The sequence below is a fragment of the Hylobates moloch genome, unplaced genomic scaffold (assembly GCF_009828535.3).
Source record: "Hylobates moloch isolate HMO894 unplaced genomic scaffold, HMol_V3 SCAFFOLD_1, whole genome shotgun sequence".
In the NCBI taxonomy this organism is placed as follows: domain Eukaryota; kingdom Metazoa; phylum Chordata; class Mammalia; order Primates; family Hylobatidae; genus Hylobates; species Hylobates moloch.
Genome location: NW_026652276.1, coordinates 70,021,219 through 70,041,084, shown reverse-complemented (window position 1 = coordinate 70,041,084; position 19,866 = coordinate 70,021,219). Strand labels below are relative to the sequence as shown.

Sequence of the window (19,866 nt, the reverse complement as noted above, 5' to 3'; positions counted from 1 at the left end):
TGCTATGATACTCAATGCATGCCTTCTCCCAAATATTTTCCTGAGAAGACCTTGCTGGCATTGAGCCTCTTACCATCTGGATATGTACAGTTGGAATAGGGAGAGGGCAGGGTGCAGAGACTGACCCAGTTATTTACCACTGGGTGGGTTGGGCAGTGGAGGGAGAAATGGTTAGAGGAGTCCATCATCTCAACCATTTCCTTTCTAGTTCATGTCACCATGTCTTTGTATGGTGACTAAAGGATGGGACACATTGAAGATGGTAGCTTTATGAGTATCTTGGCACAGTAGACCAAAGAGTGAAACAAATACATTTTCCAGTTTAGGGAATCTACCCCTTCCAGAACCCTGCTGCTTTGTTCAAAGGGCTTCTCAATTTGCAGTCATCATGGCCCCCTTTCCAATCTACCCTCCTCTCCCCATTTTCCCTCCAACCACCCCAAAGTCCTGCTCTAGGAATTTTCATTCTAGATTATGCAGCTCATCTTAACTTTTTCCTCAATATCTTTGGATTGTTGACAGCATTACAGCACCAGAGACCTTGAGTCCAAAATGGTGCCTTGCTAATCAGCTGACTTGAGGCAGTTTTTCATTTCCATGAGAATTACTCATCTGGGTAGACAGCATGTACCCTTTGGATAAAGTACACTGTTGGGTATGCTCCATTTTAAGAATGTAATGCAAGGATGACACATTTTCTAAAAATAAAACAACAATAACAACAACAACAACAAAATCCTTTCAACTTCAAAGAAGCCTTCTGGCATAAAAAATAATGATTGGTAAAAACCCTTTGGTAACACAGTGATTTTTTGGTAGCTTCTGTACTCTAGGGCCAGTGTTTGGCATCAGGGATAGAAAAATGACCAAGGCATGGTCCCTACTCTGAAGGAACTAAGGATTTAATAGTAGGCATCTATGTAGGCAAATAAATCACAGTGTCCCTCAATGTGAGATAAGAGAGAGGGATATGCAGACTGTTGACTAGGAAGGGAGAGCCGGGGCAGATGGAAAAAGCGTCTACTTAATGCCCACCTTCCTCTTTGAATTTATTGTAAGTGTAAGCAAACCTAGATTCTGCTACTTGCTGCCCAAAAGCCAAAACTTGAGAGGCAAGAGTTGGTGGGAGGAAAAGCAGGTTTATTCGGAGATCCAGTAAACAAAGAAGATGGTGGACTAGCATCCTAAAGTACCATATTAAGTCAGTACAAATTTCAGGCTCCTTTTTAATGTTAAAGACAGAGGGAAGAAGAGAGGGTTGGGATCAAGAGGTGACCAACGACCGCAGACATCTGGACGCCAATGAGGGTCTGAGGAGGTTGGGAACAACTCTGTCCTTGGTCAGGTCACAACACTCCTATAAATCTTTAACAAAACATAGTTAATTGTTTACATACTTTCCCTTTAATCCCAGAGTTCGTTGCAAAAACTACATGATTGTTGTTTTTGCATATTTTGTCAGTGCTCTAAAATTATCCTAGCTTACGTGCAGGCTAAAGGCTCCTTAAACAAAAATGGAGTTTGCTATGTTAGTTCTTTTGCTGTTTCACTGTTACATAAGTGGCTGATGGCTGGAGTATAATCTATAGCTATGAATCCTTTTGATTAACATTTGAAAATGTTTCAACTTTGGAGCATATTTTCAAAATACACATAACTCTCAAATTATTTTCCCTGCATTTGAATTATTTTAAAAATACAGATGAGAACTGTTTATAAGCACTAAAGACATTGCTAGCTGACTGTAGTCAGCACATAAAGTCTCAGAGAAATAGATGTATTTTGGTTATTTACAGAGTATAAATTAAGAAATTCTAAAAGCCCTCCAAAGTCAAAGGGGTGACTGTCTCCCATACTCTTACCTCCTTTTCAACCAATGTGGCATTTACCCAACTGTTTCTGTAACCAACAGCAACCAGGGGTGGGTTGGCTACTTGGGGAAAGTAAACTTCTGGGGCAATGGATTGGAGGCTCTATTTCCTAGTAGGGCCCAAGGCTGAAAAAATTCACTCTGGCTTATTGGATTAAGTGGGGGCACAAATCCCCCTAAGTAGCCTTTCTGTGCTTTGCATCCTTCTGTAAGCAGGATGAACAAGTAGCATGTGTTTACGCCTGAACATCCCAACCTAACTGACAACGTGTTACTGGTGTTTTTTTTTCCCCTGCCAGAAAACACATTGGCTCAAGATCACACTTTGCAAACTGCTACAGTTCCTTGTTTGGGAAGCAGGAGATTTGGTCTCCATGGAGAATTTGTCTGCCAAGGCTGAAGAAGGGTTCAATGGAGTGGTCTGGGTTATGAAATCAGAAGTCGGGAAATCCCAAATTTTAATTTGGTCAGAGAGACTGACATTCTTTTTAGGAAAAGTCCCTGCTTTAGAGTCTCCAGATATAAAATTAGGACACTGGCTTTTGCTTTGTGGAGATGCACTGACTTTAGGGTTTGAAAAGATTTTTGAACATGAAATGTGATGTAAGTATCTGTGAACCCATTTTTCTCCTTTTTCACCAGGGAAAGTTCAGAAATATGTCGTATAATGCAGAAACGTTTGGCCCTTCACTTTTGGGCATGTGATCTGGGACAACAAAGCCATTGCAATAGGGACATTCTTGGCTATTAGGTGGTTCAGATTTCTACGTTCTTTTCCTCCTTTCTTTGTTATTCTATAGAGTAGTGTGTTCACAGGGCAGAATTTATTGCATTGCTTCAGATGTTTTGTTAATGTGCCATAAGAAGGGACCTGTTAAATACAGTGACTATGTAACTTTTCACCTGCCAATGACTTGCTTTCCAGATTCAAAAATGTTGAAGAAATTTTAAAGTTCAAGATTTGATTTCCCTATCAAGTGACGTGTCCTCATAACTATCCTGTCAGCTTATTTTAAGTAGTATAAGCTGCTTTAATATTAGCAGCAAGATGTATTCAAGAAGATAAAGCTCCAAACAAAATAATAAGTTGGCTGTGATTTTGGATAATTCATAGTGCTAACTTTCTCCTTGGCTGAGCAGATTATGATAAGGACGTGTTCAATAATGTCCCTGTGCTTTTGTCTCTTTATTCCCCCCAGACCTCCTAGCTAGCTTGTCCTCTGAACTGTTTGTCTCTTCTGAAGTTCCGGTGGACACAGAGTTTGGGACCCACTGTTACTTCTCCAAATCCTGGCAAAAGACAGAAATGGTTCAGACCCAGAGTGAAGCACCAACTTGTCTCTATGCAGACCTTGGCACCAGGAAACTATCATATGACAGAGATTATAGATGGCCCTTTAACAACATGGGTTTGAACCGTGGGGGCCCACTTAAACATGGATTAAAAAAAAAAAAAAAACTCTCTGAAAATACGGTATTTGCGGGATATGAACCCGGTGAATGCGGAGGACCGACTTTGTCTATATGCGGATTTTCAGGGCTGACTTCAGGATTTGAGTATGCATGGATTTTGGTTATGCGCAGGGGTCCTGGAACCAATCCCTTGTGTATACCGAGGGACGACTATATTTGCCAAGCTATAACGATAAGGAATGGTTTATGCTGACCATTTAAATGACGTGAATATGGGGCACAAGTGACCTCATTTGCATATTGCCTCTCCCTATGTTTAATCTCCATTATTTGAAGTCCTCTCTTGTTTTATTTTCTAGTATGCTTTCTTCACCTACATTTTCACAGCTATTTTATTTCAGCGTGCATTTAATAGTAGACATTGTACTATATACCTCACTTATATAATCTCATTTAATCCTTATAACAACCTGATGAGGTAAGAATTCTGGCTATTTTACAGATTAGAAAATTGAGTCCCAGGCCAGGTGAGGTGGCTCACGCCTGTAATCCCAGCACTTTGGGAGGCCAAGGCGGGCAGATCACGAGGTTGGGATTTCGAGACCATGACAAACATGGTGAAACCCCGTCTCTACTAAAAATACAAAAATTAGCTGGGCGTGGTGGCACGTGCCTGTAATCCCAGCTGCTTAGGAGGCTGAGGCAGGAGAATCGCTTGAACCCTGGAGGCGGAGGTTGCAGTGAGCTGAGATTGCACCACTGCACTCCAGCCTGGGCGACAGAGCGAGACTCACTCTAAAAAAAAAAAAAAAGAAAAATTGAGTCCTAAAGAAGTTGGGTAACTTGCTCCAGGCCCTCAGCGGGGAAGAGGGTGAGGCTAAGCTGCCTTCCATGAGTGTTTGCCTTAATCTCACCTGATACACACTCCACAGATCACTGGCTTAAGTCCTAACTCAAAATCAGCCTTTTTTTTTTTTCCACAGGAGATATTTTTATAGAAAGCAATGAATTTTTTTCTTTAAATAACTTAATTTTAAAATCTCTACTCCATGTTTGGTCTTTCAAGAGTGCATTGCCTGTGTCATGAGATGTACATAGCTTCATGTTTGTTTCTAATGAAGGTGGGGATGGAAAACCAAATTTGCCAGGTGGGGATTTCACCCCAGCCTTGTGACTCAGTTTTAGATTTAACTTGATTCATTTAAGGTTGGAGTTTATTTCTGGCTGGCAAAATGTGGCTTCCTGGCTTAGAAAAATTCCCTCAAAACAAACTTGAAAAAAGTTTGCCCATCTAAAATGGCAACGTGAAACACTCTACATTTTAATGAGCTCATTGTAAGTGAATCAGAAACTTTCAAATGCAATTTACTTCAAAATAGATCTAGGTGTTAAAATAAGGAACAGCTGGCAGTATGGAGTCTCCTGATCCCAACCAAAGGCAGGTTTGCCCTATTAAATGGTCTGTGACTTAGAGCGAATGTCACTGTTGTTTTTTTTTTTTTAAACACAAAAGCATTAAGTTTCAGTGTAGAAGAGAAAACTCTGAACGTAATATAAAAAGACAAATAAAAAAACAGTATGGGAAAACTCTATTTCTTTCTCTGGAACAAAAAAATCTGCCATTGACTAGTAGAATCCCTAGTCAAAACAGTTGATTAAGTTTAGTTCATGAAACTATAAGTATATTGTGGTCAATGCATAGCTCATAAAAGCCGTTATCGTGAAAGACTGTACACAGGTGGGAGCTCTGGTTTTCACACAACATTCTAAGTGCTTTAGATAACATCAACTCTACTAATCCTTAAGAAAAGGCAACTACTGAGGGGTAGATGACATGTCATTATTTCCACTTTACAGCTGGGAAAACTGAGACATGGAGAGATTAAATGGCCTTGTGGCTAGTGTGGAGCAGAGGCAGGATCCGAAATAAAGAACTTGGGTTCCAGAGACCATGTGCTACCCACTCTCATGGATGACCTCACAGTAAAGGGCTCCAGGAAATATGTAAAACTGTTGGGATAATGTAACCACAGAAAGAGAATAAAGAGATGTTTTCAATAACTAGTTTCTTGAGACAGAGTCTTGCTCTGTTGCCCAGGCTGGAGTGCAGTGGTGCAATCTCGGCTCACTGCAACCTCTGCCTCCTGGGTTCAAGCGATTCTTCTGCCTCAGCCTCCTGAGTAGCTGAAATTATGGCATCACCACCACGCCCGGCTCATTTTTATATTTTTAGTAGAGATGGGGTTTCGCCAAGTTGGCCAGGCTGGTCTTGAACTCCTGACTTCAGGTGATCTGCCTGCCTCAGCCTCCAGAAGTGCTGGGATTACAGGCATGAGCCACCATGTCCGGCCTAATAACTAGTTTTTATGTTGCATGAAAAAAGCAAATATATTCTCTGCTGTTGGTGATGATGAAGTCAATATAACAGTGAACTTGATAACAAAATGATTAAAGTAGGTCTCAGGGAATGGAAAATATATTAGGCATGACATGGATTCTTTAGACTTCTCCATGAATGACCAATATTCTAAAATTATTTTGAAAGCTCTTCTACAGAGGGTGGGATATAGGACAAATAAATAATTTTATTTTGAAAAGTGTACTGGTAAAACGTAAGAATTCAAAAGCTCTCACCTGAGCAAATACCTCTATTCATAGCTTTCACTGCCTTTTAATTAAAAATGTTCAGTTTATAGAAGTTTCTTCTGTGATGTGTTATTTTGTTTTCTAATCAGCCTTTTTTGTTTTTTTAGACACGGTTCTGCCAGTTAACTGGATTTGTAGGGCCCTTCTTGCACCGTGCATGTCTTGTTTTCATAGGCATGTGTGCTAGCACACACACACACATGCCCCATGCCCTATATACTCAGCACACCTTTATCACCAAGCTATCTCTCTCCCTTTGGTTCCAGACAAGTATCTTCCTGTCCCAGATTTTGTTTTCCCCATTAAAACTGTGTACTCCCTCCCCAGGTCTTTAATTTTTAGGGCTCTGAATTCTTTTATTCCTTTGGCCCCAGAGATTGATGTGTCCTCAGCAGATCCAGAATGACCTCTAAACCTCCTTTTTGTAAGACACTTTTGTAAAACACCCAACTCTGTTTTACAATGGAAATAACAACTGAGTCACAAAACTTGATTTTTTTTTTTTTTTTTTTGAGTCAGAGTCTTGCTCTGTCACCTAGTCTGGAGTGCAGTGGCGCAATCTTGGCTTACTGCAACCTTTGTCTCCCCATTTCAAGTGATTCTCGAGCCTTGGCCTCCCGAGTAGCTGGGATTACAGGTGCCCATCACTAGACCCAGCTAATTTTTGTATTTTTAGTAGAGACGGGGTGGTGGGGTGGGGGTGGGGGGGTTCACCATTTTGGCCAGGCTGGTCTCGAACCCCTGACCTCAGGTGATCTGCCCACCTCGCCTCCCAAAGTGCCAGGATTATAGGCGTGAGCCACCGCACCTGGCCAAAACTTGATTGTTATAGTCAGAAGGAGCTGACAATCTTCAAATAAATTATGTCAAGAGTGAGGGTTTGACTCAACTTCAAGTATCTTTGGCATCTATGTTAAGAGTGAGAGTTTGACTCAACTTCAAGTAGGTAGGAGACAGGTGGCAGGTAGGAGCGCTGAGCTAGTAAGTTTTCCATTTGCGACGGGCACTTGACATATTCCAGAACGAGACTCTCAGCCTTGTTTTTCTTTATCTGAACCTCTTCCCACACAAGCATAATTTGCTTCAGTAGTGCTATACATGTAGTTGTGATATTTAAATTTAATATTATTTAGAATTTCAATTTGAGCACAATCTGTGTTTGGGATAAAGTAAATAACTCTGGCCGTTCATACATCATCCACTAAACACATCTTGGGAAGACAGGAATGAATGGTCCACAGAATTACTCTTAGAAGCAAGGGGTGATATTCAGAATATCATCTGAATGATATTCTGATGGTATGACATGGGGATACCAAGCTGGTATGACATGGGGATATCCAAGCAGAAGGAGCCCTTGCTGCACCAGGGCTTAAGGGCTTAAACTTTCATTTGCTAGGTTGTGAGGAAGTTGCTTAGTCCTAGGAAAATGGGCAGGGCAGGGATGGTTGCCTGTGACGAGCTAAGGGCAGCAGCTTTTATCAACCAATTCAGAATATTTCAGCAACCGTTACAGCCAAATCACCGGCTCCTGGCTGAGTACACTCTGCAGTGAGGTTCATTATACTATGGCTATAATAGTCTGGACCCCATCTCTCTGGAATAGTACATATTTTACACGAAGGGAAAAGGCTAACTTGCAACTTATTTGCATGAAAAATCACGTTGCAAATACTTCTTAGTTTACTAGATTATTGTCTCCAATAGTTTCTCAACCTTATCAAGATGTATTTGTTAAAACTGTGTGCTCTCCAAAATCACCGACTGAATTTAAACCCACTGCACCCCACTTTGGACTATAATTGATTGGAGTTACTGATTGGAAAGGAAGTGGTACACACCCCTAATATACTGACGGACTTACTCCGACAACTGCTACCACCTGTGGGGACCCTTGATGATGTTCACGCAGCTTTTCTGAGTGGCACATGCTGTTCTCTTGAATACTCCTTGAGGTAAAGAAGAGGCCACCCCCTACCCCTGCGCACACACAGCTCCTGCTCTTTCCTGGGGCTGCACCCTGCTTGTATTTCCAATGCAGGGATGTCATATTCCAAAGAGGGCTCCCCAAGGCATTCCAGAAGGCTTCAGGCCAGCACGTCCCAACCTTTTCATGCCATGGGACCCCTTTGGCAGGCTGCTGAAAACCATGGACCTCTTCTCAGAAGAAGCGTTTTAAATACATAAACCACAAGAGGTTACAAAAAAAGCCAATAATATTGAAATATAGTTAACAAAATGTTTTTAAAAATTTGTGCTAGAGCAATATATGTGCTTCATTATTGACATAATATCTGGCCGATTGTCTAATAACTACTGTTATTTGAGATATTTGCAACAACTGTGATGTGACGTAAAAACCTATGGTTTCTAGTGATTACTAAGTCATAAATACTTATCCTACTGCTACTGTAGTTTGTTGTCTACGTTCATAATGGCAAAACATGCTAAATGTCAGAGGTTAGTGAAAATTAAGATGTAAATTTTTTCTCATCCAAGTTCACAGTACCCTTGAATTAATTATCTCTCCTCGGATTAAGAACCCCTGCAAGATAAGGTTGCCCCTAGGGCCAACACCTCACTGGAGCCCCGCCTCATGTCCTGGAGGCAGGGGTCTTCATGCCACCCACACAGAACTCGGAGCAGTCTCTTGGCCCAGCAGTTCTCCCCACAACTAGTTCTGAAAGTCCGGGGCTAGGAAAGAACGGCATCATCGCCTGAGCTCCTGGCGCCACTTTAAACAACCCATCCTTGACTTGCGTGACTTCTTCCACAAGCTCTCCTGGTCACCTGGGCAAAATCCTAGGTGATCTGGGGGCAAGGCGGAGCTTCGGTTTTCTGAACTGCAAAAAGAAACACCTACCTCATAGGACTGTTAGGATGAATTGAGGTAATGGCTGGGTTGTGTACATTATACAGCACTATCAAGGTGTGTGCTGTGATCATTTTTGAGGGTTAGGTCTTTGAGGACCCAGAACAGTCCCCAAGTGTTGGGCACGCCTTAAGCACTCCACAAACACCTGTAGAGTATGAATGACGTATGCATCTGCACGTGGGCCCACATCTGCAAGAACAGGCTGCTCAGGCAACGAGGCCCGGTGCATCACCTGCACTTTTCTTTATAACGGGTAGTAAAGTCTCCCTCGCTCTGTGCTGCTCGGCAACCACAATTCTCTCCAGAGAGGGCGGCGCAGTGGGGCTGCTTCGCCGCGAGCTCGCCTCCGGGTCTCCCACGTCGTGGCTTCCGGGCAGGTACCGGGCCGCTGGAGACGCCAGAGCCGGCGGGTAAGGTGCGGGCGGTGCGCCGGGCCGCGGGCGCGCAAGGAGGGGCGAGAGGGTGGGGAGGGGCGGGGCCGGCGTCCTCGTCACTTGATAAAACGCCTGCTAGTCTCCAGAGAACAACGGGCTCATTCAGCGGTCGCGAGCTGCGCGCGAGGGGGAGCGGCCGGACGGAGAGCGCGACCCGTCCCGGGGGTGGGGCCGGGTGCAGCGGCGAGAGGAGGCGAAGGTGGCTGCGGCAGCAGCAGCGCGGCAGCCTCGGACCCAGCCCGGAGCGCAGGGCGGTCGCTGCAGGTTCCCGCTCCCCTCCCCGTGCGTCCGCCCATGGCCGCCGCGGGGCAGCTGTGCTTGCTCTACCTGTCGGCGGGGCTCCTGCCCCGGCTCGGCGCAGCCTTCAACTTGGACACTCGGGAGGACAACGTGATCCGGAAATATGGAGACCCCGGGAGCCTCTTCGGCTTCTCGCTGGCCATGCACTGGCAACTGCAGCCCGAGGACAAGCGGCTGTGAGTTCCCCGACCCTTCCCACCCCCACCGGGGCGCCGGCCTGCGCGCGAGGAGAGGCGAGGGCGCGCCCTGTTCCCGCCGGCCCCGGGGAGGAGTTGGCCCGTGGGTCGCGCCCCGGCCGGCCGAGGCGCACCCAGCGCCCAGCGCGCTCGGCTCTCCGCCCTGACCCGCCCCGCGCGGCGCCTCACCCCATTCAGCTCGGGAAGGAGGAGAACCCGAGGGCTAGGCTGGGCCCCGGGAGAGTTTACTTTTTTTTGTGTTTTAAACAAAGTGCTTTCCGCCGGTTCTTCCCTCCGGGCATGTTTGCTGGGACCCCGGCAGGTGGCACGCTTTGCTGAGCTTCACGTGTGTGTTTGGGGCTGGGGCGGCGTGCGGGGTCACCGCAGCGCTGCTGCGGGTTTGCAGGGAGCGTAGTTCCAGGATGGTCCAGGCCTTTCCCACACTCACGGTGCACCCCGTCTCCCCAGCAGACTGGCGCGCCCCGCACAAGTTGGAAAGCCACTTTCCATGTGTCCTGCAATGACTTTCCCAGCAAGGCGGGGGCGCTCCTTAGGAGATACTTTTACATGCCTTACAAAAAAAGGGGGGTGGGGTGGGGCGGGAATTAACCAAGCACCTGTTCGCTGGACTAGATCAGCTGAGAAAACAAGTCTGAGTGATGTGCCCAGCCCCCAAAGTACTCGGCCGCACCGGAGACCCGCTCGGCTCCCGCATTGGGCGGGCACAGCCGAGGGGTTAAAGCAAAATGTCCGATCTGAGCCTGGACTTTGCAAACAAGGTTTGTAAGGGACAACCCCCCACCGTAGCGGTAAACCTCCCAGGAGAAAGAGGAGACCGGCACTACTGGCCTCTCCTTTTATTTCTTAAACAGTGTTTGGTTCCCACATGATCGGCTATTTAAGCCGGAGAGGGTATTTTGGCGCTTAGTCGCCTTAATCGCTATGGGGCTGCATTCTTGATCTGTGCTACTGAAAAATAGGCTGTAGCAACAAAAGGTCTCTCCTCCCCACCCAGGCCTTAAGTTGAACCAAGGACCTTCCAGGACCAACAGACCGGAGAAAGCAAAGTGCAGCCACAGTGAAGAGATTTTGTGTTTAGGAGAGGCGAACGGGATTTTAGAATTGGAGGAAACCTCTGGATTTCAGCAGTTAACAGCTTTGGAATTAGTGAATGTTGCAGCCCCTGAGTTTTAGTCAGTTTTATTTTTCTGATAACACCTGCTACGTGAAGCACAGAAATTAGCTGGGGGTGGGGAGGCCTAGGAGGGTGGTCTGAGGCTGTATGCCTGGCCAGCTGCTTATACTCTGCTTTCTCTCAGAAATAATTGTTGTTAAGCTATAAATCTGAAATGAAAGGTTCCTGTTAACTCAGTTAATGGATGACGTTTATTGTCTCGGAATACTTGGTGTGTAGAATTTGAGCTTGTTAGTGCAGAAATGATCGTGGGCCAGCAGAGGGAATTCATTCTCCTGGGCATTCTCTCTGCACCAGAGGCCCACTGAAACCGGTGGCTTCCTTGAAATACTTGTTCAAGCAAAAAGTGTGAAGGGAACGTACTGGGACAAGAAATATCCTGGCAGTGGACACATTTGCAAAACGTGACTTTGCCAGGAATCTGTGTCGTGAAGGTTAGCAGCATGCTTGCTAAAACTTGTTACTGCTGCTGGGCTTCTCTGGTATTAGAGCTGAGGCAACTCCTTCCGAGGTAAGGATAAGCCTGCAGTGGGGTCTGATGCCTTCTAGAAATGCTCTTCTTAGCAGCTGACAGAGGGGAGAGGCCCCGTATACGGAGACTGTATGTTTCCTAGAGTCCAAAGGCAGGGACCACGCTTTAAAGAGGCTATGGTTTATGTCACATGCTGCCCACCTCCATGCTTTTGTAAAGTGTTCCAGCTTCAGGAATAGCATTGGTCTTCCCAGGAGAACCAGCACACACAGGCCATAGCACAGGTCAGTTGTCACCTTTGACAGTAAAGAATGTGGGTGTAAATGGCAGAGCCAGTAAGACTGAGAAAACTTCTGGACCAGCTTCCTAAACTCCATGGAAAAACTCAGTGGGGGTCTTTCAGGGAGCTGGTGGGAGAGAGACCTAAGCTGAGATTCCTTCTCGGCCTTTTATTAGCAGCTGTTAATTTACTTTGAGCTTTAATTTCTTTATCTGTAAAATGGAGATATTACTGCTTACTGGGGTTATTATGAGGATTAAGAGATAATATGCAAAGTGCTTAATGCCTGCCTGGCAGGGGTACTTGCTGACTAAATGGTAGCTGTTAATGATCATTTAAAAAGCAGTAATTGTGTACCTACTGTGTGTCAGGTACCTTACAAGGTGTCTTAAACATTCTGTGATTCTAAGATTGCCTGAGAGTAAAGCCAAACGTTATTGTTTTTGGGTAATGATATTTTAAACTCAGTCATGTTTATGAAACCCATGTTCAAAGCAACTTAACTTTAATAGGTCTTAATTAGACTTATAACAAAAGTGAGATTAATGAACAGGGGACTTTGAGGAAGGAGAAGTAAAATATCACATGCATGGGACCGTCAGATAAATGCACGATCATAGAAGACCTATCATAAGTTTTTGTAGTTTGAATTTTCTATAGTGCCTTTAACTATTCAGTCACATTTTAAACTCTAGTAGTTATGACTTTATGACAGAAATAATACTGTGTCAGAGAGCCCCCAAACATGTTGGGTGTTCCTAAAGCTTTGGAGACTATAAAATTGAAGTAGATACCATAAAACTTCATCCAGGTTTTCAGGCTGTATATTAAAGAAGTTTCAGACTCCAAAAGATTACTCAGTGGTCAGCCGAGTTGGTCCGCCGAGTGACCGAGGTCAGGGTCTGAGCACCTTGGACTCTTTCATTTCTCTTAGGTAGTTAAGACTGAGTCATTCCCAGAGGTGGAAGGTATGTGATGATGACTGTGGGTATATCCAGCCTATGAATCATCACTCTTAGCTCTTCTGGGAAGAGATAGATCTATATATGATCACAGGGAAGAACCTAGAAGAAGGAGATCTATAAGAGATAGTCTCATGAAGTCATTCTGGATTTCTGCCAACCCTCATTTTCTTCTTTATGGGGTCTCTCTCTGATCACCACTGTCTTCCAGAAATGCTCCAGGCCCGCTGTCTGTTCTGTTCTGACCCTTACTAGGTTTGTTCTTGACTTTTCTCAGACTTGTCATGTTCCATCTCTTAAAATCATATTTTCTGAACTAGAGATCATCTAGTCCAGCTGCCTCTCTTTACAGATGAAGAAGCTGAAGCCGAAAGTTCAGCTTGAGCAGAATCTTAACAGAATGTGGATTTGAATCTCTGACCCATGCTCGTGCCATTTTTAAATGGAAAAGCCAGAAATGTTCTTCAGACCTAGAGAAATCGGCAAGCGTCTGAATTTTGGAAGTGTACTGTATTGTGTTGATTTATCAAACTGCTTCCCATATGCATAGGTCAGGGCTATCTATTTAAATATTGGTGCCTGGACTCTTACTATTGACTCTATTCCAGCTGGCCTTGGAACAAGTTCTGGGTCCGTCCTTCTTTGCCTGCCTCCACCCTATTCCCTTCTGAAAAAGCCCAGTGAAGTGTGGCTATAGCTAGCCAAGAATCAGAGCTGTATTCAGGATGTGTACCTAAGCACTTACTTTCCTGCGTTTATTCACTCGGAGTGCCATGTGGCCCAGGGCCATCTTCCAGGGATTGCTGGGTCACCTTGAATGCTCAGAGTAGAGAAAAAGCCAAAATGGGCAGCGAGACTTACAGGAAGTCTTAGGACTCTGCAAGAAAGCAGAAATAGGCAAGTTTAACACAGGCTGGTGTGAGACCAAGTAATGACAGGGTTGGGGAAAAGAGTCAAAAGTATTTATATGGTATAAATAATTTGTTGGGGAAGTCAGGTTAAATGCTTATATAAAAGGATTCCTTTATTATAAAGAAGTGGTTATTCTGTGTTCTCAGTTATGTAGACTCTCTTATCATAACAATATATTGAGATTTAATTTAAGCTTTCATAACCAAATAGTACCAGAATTATGGCGCATGGTTCCCTGAAGACCTCGGCTCAACATATTACTGTGGACAGTGAGGCCAGTGAATTATTTGGTATTTTCAAGAGGGACAGTGAGACAAAACAGAAAATACTGTCGTAAGCTTAGATGACAGGGTCAATTGTGCCTGAAACACTGATTTAGTGCTGAATCAGCCCATTTTAAGAATATAATCATAGCTTAAGAACCAGTTTAAAATTTCCCCATCCTACACTAAAAAGCGATGTCTTTAACTCCTTTGGATGTCTGTAGCACATTGTATCTGACAATTCTGATGTTTTGTGCTTAACTGTGATCCACTATCTTTAGGACATGATCTAATCTCTCCCAACTGGATTGTAGTTTGTGTGAGGGCAGGGGTCTTACATTCATTTCTTTGCCTCCTAGCTCCTAGCGTATGCTTTGCAAATACAATAGAGTCTGATATTAAACACTCAGTTTAACCTGTGACATCAACTCCTCCTGCTGAGGGTGGAGAGAGGGAGAAATCCCTTTAACTCTTTGCCCTTCCTTGCTCAGGCCTCAGTGTCTTCTGCCTCTGAGGAAACGGAAGCTGTAAGCTTAGCAAAGAAATGCGCAAGAAGTTAATTCTTGGTTTTTGATTTTTCAAAGGCGGGGGTTCCAGCTAAGGGCTTTTCATGAGTGATTTTAAATTACACTTGGCTTTTGCCCTAAAGGCAGGCTTTAGAACCTAACCCCAGAAATACAGGCTGACCTACACTGCAGTGGGTACTCGGGACTTGCTGAGGTGGTTGGTTGTTATGAGGCTGGATAGAGAAGGATGACTGTGGAATAGATATCCTTCTGAAAGCAACTTGACAGGGGTGTGGGGGTCGAATGGAAGTGTGCAGTACATGTGTGAAGTCACTTGTGAATTGATAGCGGTAGGTTTATTTCTTCAAGGATAGTAAGGGAATCTTGGATATATTTAACTCTTTCGGTAGGAATGGTGGGAAGGCTGCTTGCCTGCTTCAGGGATAAGCCTAGGAGCCATAGCATGGGATCTGGGATCTGTGTAGCACCCCCGCTGGCTCCTGGGAGGATGGTAAAGGTTATGTACTGCGGCAGTGGGAAGTGGACGTAGTCTCAGCCCCCAGTGCCCATCTTCCCTTTCTGGGCTTGGGTACAACTCTGGAATCAAATAACTTTATATCTGGAAGGAAGCTTAGGGGTTCTGAAACCTGGCTGGTCTTCAGGGTAACTACTTGGGCAACCTTTTATAAAAGTGTGATTCTCAGCCTAGCCTAGTTCTATTACATCAGTTTCCATAAGTGTGCTCCAAGAATCTGTTCTTAAAGTCTTCTTCGTTTGAGTCAGACTAACTTTCCTCCTTTACACAGAAGGCAGAGTATAATGTAGTGACTAGGAGCAGAGCCTAGAGCCAGGTGGGATCAAACCCTTTTCTGCCATTGACTAGCTATGATTTTGTGCAGGATTCCTAACCTTCCTAGGCCTTCCTGCCCTCAGCTGTGAAGCTAGTATCCTTGCACATTAGAATAGTCCTGGTCCAGAGTGAGCATTTTGTGTTTGTTAAATAGATGAGGAAACCAAGGCTGTAAGAGGTGCAGTGGCCGCGGCATGTCTAGCAAACTTGGTCTTCAATCTACATCTTCCCTGCTTCCCGGCCTGTGCTGTGTGTGTGCTTTCTCCTTTTAGGTTTGGTTTTCTTTTTTTTTTTGAGACGGAGTCTTTCTCTTTCGCTCAGGCTGCAGTGCAGTGGCGCAATCTCGGCTCACTGCAAGCTCCGCCTCCCGGGTTCAGGCCATTCTCCTGCCTCAGGCTCTCCGAGTAGCTGGGACTACAGGCGCCCGCCACCACGCCCGGCTAATTTTTTTTTGTATTTTTTTAGTAGAGACGGGGTTTCACCGTGGTCTCGATCTCCTGACCTTGTGATCCGCCCGCCTCGGCCTCCCAAAGTGCTGGGATTACAAGCGTGAGCCACCGCGCCCGGCCTTAGGTTTGGTTTTCATCACGTTTAAAGGTTTGGTTTTCATCACATTCTCCCTTTCTTCCATTCCATTCTTCAGTTGGAAAGTGCATCTCAGAAGAGCCGTCCGTGCCTTCTACTTAGCAGCCCTTCGTAGCCACTAAGCCATAGATAAATCTCAGTGTTCAGAGATGAGTGGACAGATGGGTGCACAGACATGACAGGGCAGTGACTGCGGGCTGGATACCCATGGAGGGTGGGTGGTGCAGTTACAGGATGGGCTTACTGCTAAGGAATACCACCTGTCTGGTTTCCAGGCCTTCTTAGACCTCTATGACCTTGAAAGCACCCCCACGCCTCCATCCCTAGGAGGCTGGATAACTTGCACAACACCCAGGGCAGGTTTGAAAACGATTTATTTTTCTTAGTTTTTTGCTTGGCACTAATGTTTGCTAGGAAGGAGCTTGTGGATTATTGGTGACAAAACTGCCTAAGGTTGGAAAGTATGTGGGCAAATTTGGAAGTAGTGTTTCCTTCACAGGTTTGTTTGTTAAACTGGCATTTAGATTTGCAAACACTGATCTCTTGGAACTAAGTTAAAAGGCTAATTGTTAATTAGCCCTGAACTGGGGCAGGTAGATGGGCCTCTCACCAGTGTAGGTCCCTGTCAACCTAATAACAGGGTTTGATAATCACCATCAAATCTGCTATCTGGCTTTTCTGCTTAGATAAACAAGGCAAGACGATCTCAAACCAGCGTACGGATTCCGAGGTTGGCATGTTTGTAGAAGACTGTTCGCAGGCCGCAGTGTAGCAGCAGACCCTCCCCAGTTCAGCCCTATGCCAGATTCCAACGTCGGATTCCACTATCGCTTCATCTCATCCTAAATTGGCAGAAAGACTGTTTATAAAACTAAGTTTCTAAAACCAATTAAATGGTAAAGAAGACTGTTCTGAATTAGGGGGAATGGGAGGAAGTACCACTAAACGCAAGTTACAAAGGGCAAAAACTTGTGACATGGAGCTGTGGGTATCTGCTTGCATGTTTATTTGCCAAGTGGCTAGTATATTTTGCATGTCACACAATCTGAAACTTACTTTTTTGAAAAGCCATTTCAGATATAGTATAAGAAAAGCCTTTGAGAGAAACAGGCTTTCTAAATCTGGGAGTATAGAAATAAAAATAAACTTTGCAATAATTTGAAAGGGGCACACTGGTTAGTGATTTGAAGAGTAAGGAAGCACCCAGTAATGCCTCTTTACCGAGAGCTCTATTTGCTTTGCGCGGTGATATCAGTGTCATTGTGTTTTCTTCATTTTGGAAAGGAATTTCATTTGTACTGAGGTGGTTTTAAGTGTGTGTGTGTGTGTGTGTGTGTGTGATGCAAATGATAATAAACATTTCAGACCCAGAGGGTAGAATGTCACTGAACCTAAGCCTTCCTGAGCCAAATAACTCCTTTGTCCTTGCAGAATCAGGAGCCCTTCTCTTCAGGATATGCTGCCATTATGATAAAGCATTGTGATGTAAAGTTAACGAGAGGATCCTTATCCAAGTGTATCACAGCCAAGGGGTGGAATGGTTGGCCTCTGGTATGGATGCCCCATTCAGCAGCACTGAGAGTTTGGAGTTGTTCTGTTCTCCTTCCTCCTTGCTGAGGGTAGTAAGAAATCCTCCCTAGGCCCCATTCCCCTGATATATCTTGTGGGTGATGGCCTCTTACTGGCAGTGTGATTATGTATGTCCCTTTAGAACAAAGGTATCGAAACAATAAAAGTTGTGAAATGGAAATGTTTAGAATGCTACAAGGCTCCAGAGAGATTAGAGATAGGTGGGAAAAAGGCCATTGTTTTCCAATCAAAGGTGCTGAGAACCTGTTGATTGGACCCTAAGGAATCCAGCTTTGCCGTGACACAAAACCCAAGAGTTTTGTTTCTTTTTCTTTTTTCTTTTTTTTTTTTGAGACAAGAGTCTCACTCTGTTTGCCCAACCTGGAGTGCAGTGATGCGATTTCAGCTCACTGCGGCCTTGACCTCCTTGGGCTTAGGCAATCCTCCCACCTCTGCCTCCCGAGTAGCTGGGACTACAAGTGTGCAGCACCACACCCAGCAATTTTTTTGTGTTTTTAGTAGAGTTAGAATGTTACCATGTTGGCCAGGCTGGGCTCGAACTCCTGGATTCAGGCAATCAGCCTGGCTTGGCCTCCCAAAGTGTTGGGATTACAAGCGTGAGCCACCATGCCCAGCCCCAAGAGTTATCAAAAAAGGAAGAGTTCAAAGAGGCTCAGAAATGATCAAGTGGACATGCAGAGACATAATTTTAGGAAAGGGATATCATTAATATTTGCCAGTGAGGCCTCGTTCCTGCTGGTGAGACTAGGCCCAGGTGCCGACTTAGGACGATACTGTGAAAAAGTTGAGAGGTGGCTTAAAGACCTGGGTGATGAATGAAGAAGACTTCCATGAATTTACAAGTGTGAAGAGATGGGTCTGGGCACTGCTGGGCCTTTTAGAGGCTCAAGGACAGTGGCCTTGGGGAAGGCTGAAGGAGACGCCTGTTGAATTAGATGGTGCCAAGGCTGAGGGAGGACTCGCGGGAATCCCAGACTAGAGAAGTGTTTTAATGCCAAGAACATGGGAAAGCCATTTCAGATACTGTATCAGATAAGCCAGCTTAGAAAGAAAAGCACCTTCTAAGGCTTGCCCTATATTTAGAAAGGGATGCTACAGAGGTTAACTGAGAAGAGATTGTAGGAATGTGGAAAGGCATTGTGAGGATCCTCATTCAGGATGATCTGGGAGGTAAGCTCTGAGAGACAGTGATCCCTCTCTCCAAGCTTAGCAGCCATGCCAGAAGCCAGCTGAGAAGGTTTTTCAATATCATAGAATCTGTAAGCTCTGTAAGCTCATTTATTTGTGTGTGCGTACATGTTGATTTATACTTGTTTTCTGTTTTAACCCAAAAGAAATAAGGATTTTTGTCTTTATTTGAACATGCTCTGGACCTGCCAGAGAAACCATGGCCAGCTTTTTGGGGTTTTCCTATAGAAATTGTTCATTCAACAGATATTCACTGAGTATTTACTATGTATTTGGCACTGTTCTAGTGCTGGGGCTACAGCGGCAAACAAAATAGGCAAAATCCCTGCCTATGTTCTGATCGGGGAGACAAACCATAAACAAAAAGATGTATTATGTTAGATAGTAATAATTAATGCAGAAGTGTTAATGCAAGAGAGGGGAGAATGGTTGATGTGATCTGCAAAAATATGAAGTAGAGAGGGAACAGGGAGTGCAGATGGGGAGGGAAGTGGTCAGCAATAGGGCTGCCTGGGAAGACTTTACTGAGAAGGTGAAGCTGCATTCCTGGCAGAGAGAATGGCAAACACAAAGGCCCTGAGGCAGAAGCATGTTCAGGCAAAGCAACGAGTCTCCTTGGAGGAGGCAGATTGTATAGGGCCTTATGGCTCATCAAATGACTGGCTTTTACTCATGAATGAGATGGGGAGCATTGGAAGGTTCTGAGAAGAGTAGGACATGTCCTCACTTGGATTTTAAATGTATTTCTCTGGCCTGCTGCCTTGAGAGTAGACTGTATGAGGACAAAGATAGAAGTAATGATACTGACTAGGAGGCTCCTGTAATAAACAGATAAGAGATGGTGATTTGGACCAATGTGGCAGCAATGAAGATAGTAAAAAGTGCTTGGATTCTGGATATGTCTTGAAAGTAGAGTCAACAGGATTTCCTGGGGACTAGATATCAGTTGGGACAGACAGAGTAGAGAAGAATGTGTTCAGAGTTTTTGACCTGAGCAGCTGGAAGGATGGAGTTGTATTATGGTCTGGGGAGAGATGTGAGGAATAGATTTTGGGGGCAGGGCAGGAGTATGGTTTTTTAGATGTGTCAGGTTTGGAGGTCTAGACAGCCAAGTGAGTTATTTAGGCAGTTGAGTAAGCAGCTGAGTCAATTAAAAAAATTGAATTTAAAAGCCTGAAGTTCAGTTGGAAAGGTTTGGTTGGTGATGCGAGTAGAGGAGCCTCTAGGTTGTGTTTAGAATGATGAACTGATGAGGGCACCAAGGATGGGGACCGAGGCCTGAGCCCTATGGTGTTCTTACACATGGAGGTTAGGGAGAGCCCTGGAAACTGACACCCATGGCAGGAGGA

At 44.8% G+C, this 19,866-nt stretch overlaps 1 protein-coding gene across 7 annotated transcripts in view; it reads left to right on the top strand.

Moving 5' to 3' along the window:
• The window catches only part of ITGA6 (integrin subunit alpha 6), a 221,439-nt gene that overhangs the window by 132,753 nt on the left and 68,820 nt on the right, over window positions 1–19,866 (top strand). Inside the window, exon 1 of one of the 7 annotated variants that reach the window (XM_058441072.1) lies at window positions 8,710–8,819. The exons of 1 other annotated variant lie outside the window; for it this stretch is intronic. Coding sequence is in view for 3 of the 6 variants with exons in the window: in XM_058441078.1 (XP_058297061.1) it covers window positions 9,533–9,714 (182 nt within the window). In the remaining 3 variants the exon portion in view is untranslated. Of the gene's footprint in view, window positions 1–8,709; window positions 8,820–9,134; window positions 9,215–9,296; window positions 9,715–10,474; window positions 10,494–19,866 lie in introns of those variants that run through there. 5 more of the 7 variants (XM_032755355.2, XM_058441078.1, XM_032755358.2 and 2 more) reach the window with 5 other exon arrangements.